Here is a 1,618-nt window from a genome sequence, read left to right on the forward strand (position 1 = left end):
ATCCCATACTTCAGAGAAGCTTTTGGCTAACCCCTTTATCATACAAAATGTGCTTAACACCTTACTCTAGCAATCTCAAATGAGTCCAAACCTAACTACAGGCATTGATTAATAGAAAAATGATTGAGAAAATTAAGAAAAAACTGGGTTGCCTCTTAGTAAGCGCTTCTTTAACGTCACTAGCTTGGCGTATGTTACCTCTAGGGGTCTTGCAACACCTTAGCCCTGGCCACCAGAGCTGTCTCATTCTCAATCTTCTCCATCTTGGAACAAACATTTTGGTCATTTGCATGTTTCACTGCATCAAATAAATTGAAAGTAACCTTCTGATCATCTACACTCATCTGAAGGTTACCCTTTCCCATATCAACCACACAATTGGATGTCAACATGAATGGAAGGCCTAGAATCAATGGAATTTAGGCGTCCTCTTCAATGCCCATAATCACAAAATCTGCAGGGAAAGTAAAGTGACGCACTTTGACCAATACATCCTCCACTATACCATATGGCCTTGTGATTGAGCGATCTGCTAGCTGGAGTGTCATTCTTATTGGTAGGATTTCCAACTCCCCGTTCCTTCTACACATGGATAGGGGCATCAAATTTATGCTAGCCCCTAAATCGATAAGCGCTTTTCCAACTGACATGGCACCAATTGAGCAAGGAATGGTAACATTCCCTGAATCCTTATATTTTGGTGGAAGTATCCTCTGGATGACAACAATATAATTGCCTTCCACAACAATGTTTTCACTGTGGATGTATTTGCCCTTCTTGGTCAGTAGATCTTTGAGAAATTTGGAGTAGAGTGGCATCTATTGCAAGGCTTCTCCAAAAGGAATAGTGATCTCCAATTTCTTGAAAATATTAAGGAAACGCAGCAAAGTGTTGTTCCTTGTCCTTCTTAGACAACACCAAAGGATATGGTGCTTCCTTTTCTGAATTGGGGACAACCTCCTTCTTCTTCTCCCTCGCCAGCTCACTCTTAGTCTTTTTCTCTCCATTCTTTCTTCTTTCATCCCCCTCATTGTGTCTCTTTTTTTGCATTTTTCTCATTTTCTTTTTCCTCATCTTCATTTATTTTCTCTTCTCCATCTAATCTCCTTCTTTTTCTCTTTCTCCCTCAGCTCCTAACTCCTTCTCCTCACTAATCCTACTCTCATTCTCCACAACAATCTCTCTTTTACTTCTGGTCATAACAGCCTTGCATTCTTCCTTAGGATTTTTCTCAGTGTTAGCTCCAAAACCTCCAGAAGAACTCTTGGTTATTTGCTTGGCCAATTGTCCCACTTGGATCTCCAGGTTCTTGATGGCTGACTCAGTGCTCTTATAATTAGACATTGAGACCTGTATAAACTGAGACAAAGTTTCTTCTAGCTTGGTGGTCCTCTCATACAAGTTAGGCCCTTGATTAGGAGGTCTGTTGGAAGGTCCTCCTTGATCTTTGTTGAATTGATTCCCTTGATGTGACCTCCATCCTTGCCCTTGATTTTGATTGAAATTCCCTCCTTGCTGGTAACCTGAAAAACTGCCAAAATGAAATCCTTGTCTATTTTGATTCCCCATGTAGTTTACCTCTTTGGATGAATCATCTTGGGGTATACAACAGCCGGAT

General features: G+C 40.8%; 1 protein-coding gene across 1 annotated transcript; it reads right to left on the reverse strand.

The window, feature by feature from the left end:
- Nucleotides 1–419: 419 nt before the first annotated feature.
- LOC114398707 lies at nucleotides 420–818 on the reverse strand. The gene has a single exon (XM_028360872.1). It carries the CDS (start codon nucleotides 816–818, stop codon nucleotides 420–422), a length of 399 nt encoding a protein of 132 aa, XP_028216673.1.
- Nucleotides 819–1,618: the final 800 nt, after the last annotated feature.

The sequence above is a fragment of the Glycine soja genome, chromosome 19 (genome assembly GCF_004193775.1).
Source record: "Glycine soja cultivar W05 chromosome 19, ASM419377v2, whole genome shotgun sequence".
Taxonomy (NCBI): domain Eukaryota; kingdom Viridiplantae; phylum Streptophyta; class Magnoliopsida; order Fabales; family Fabaceae; genus Glycine; species Glycine soja.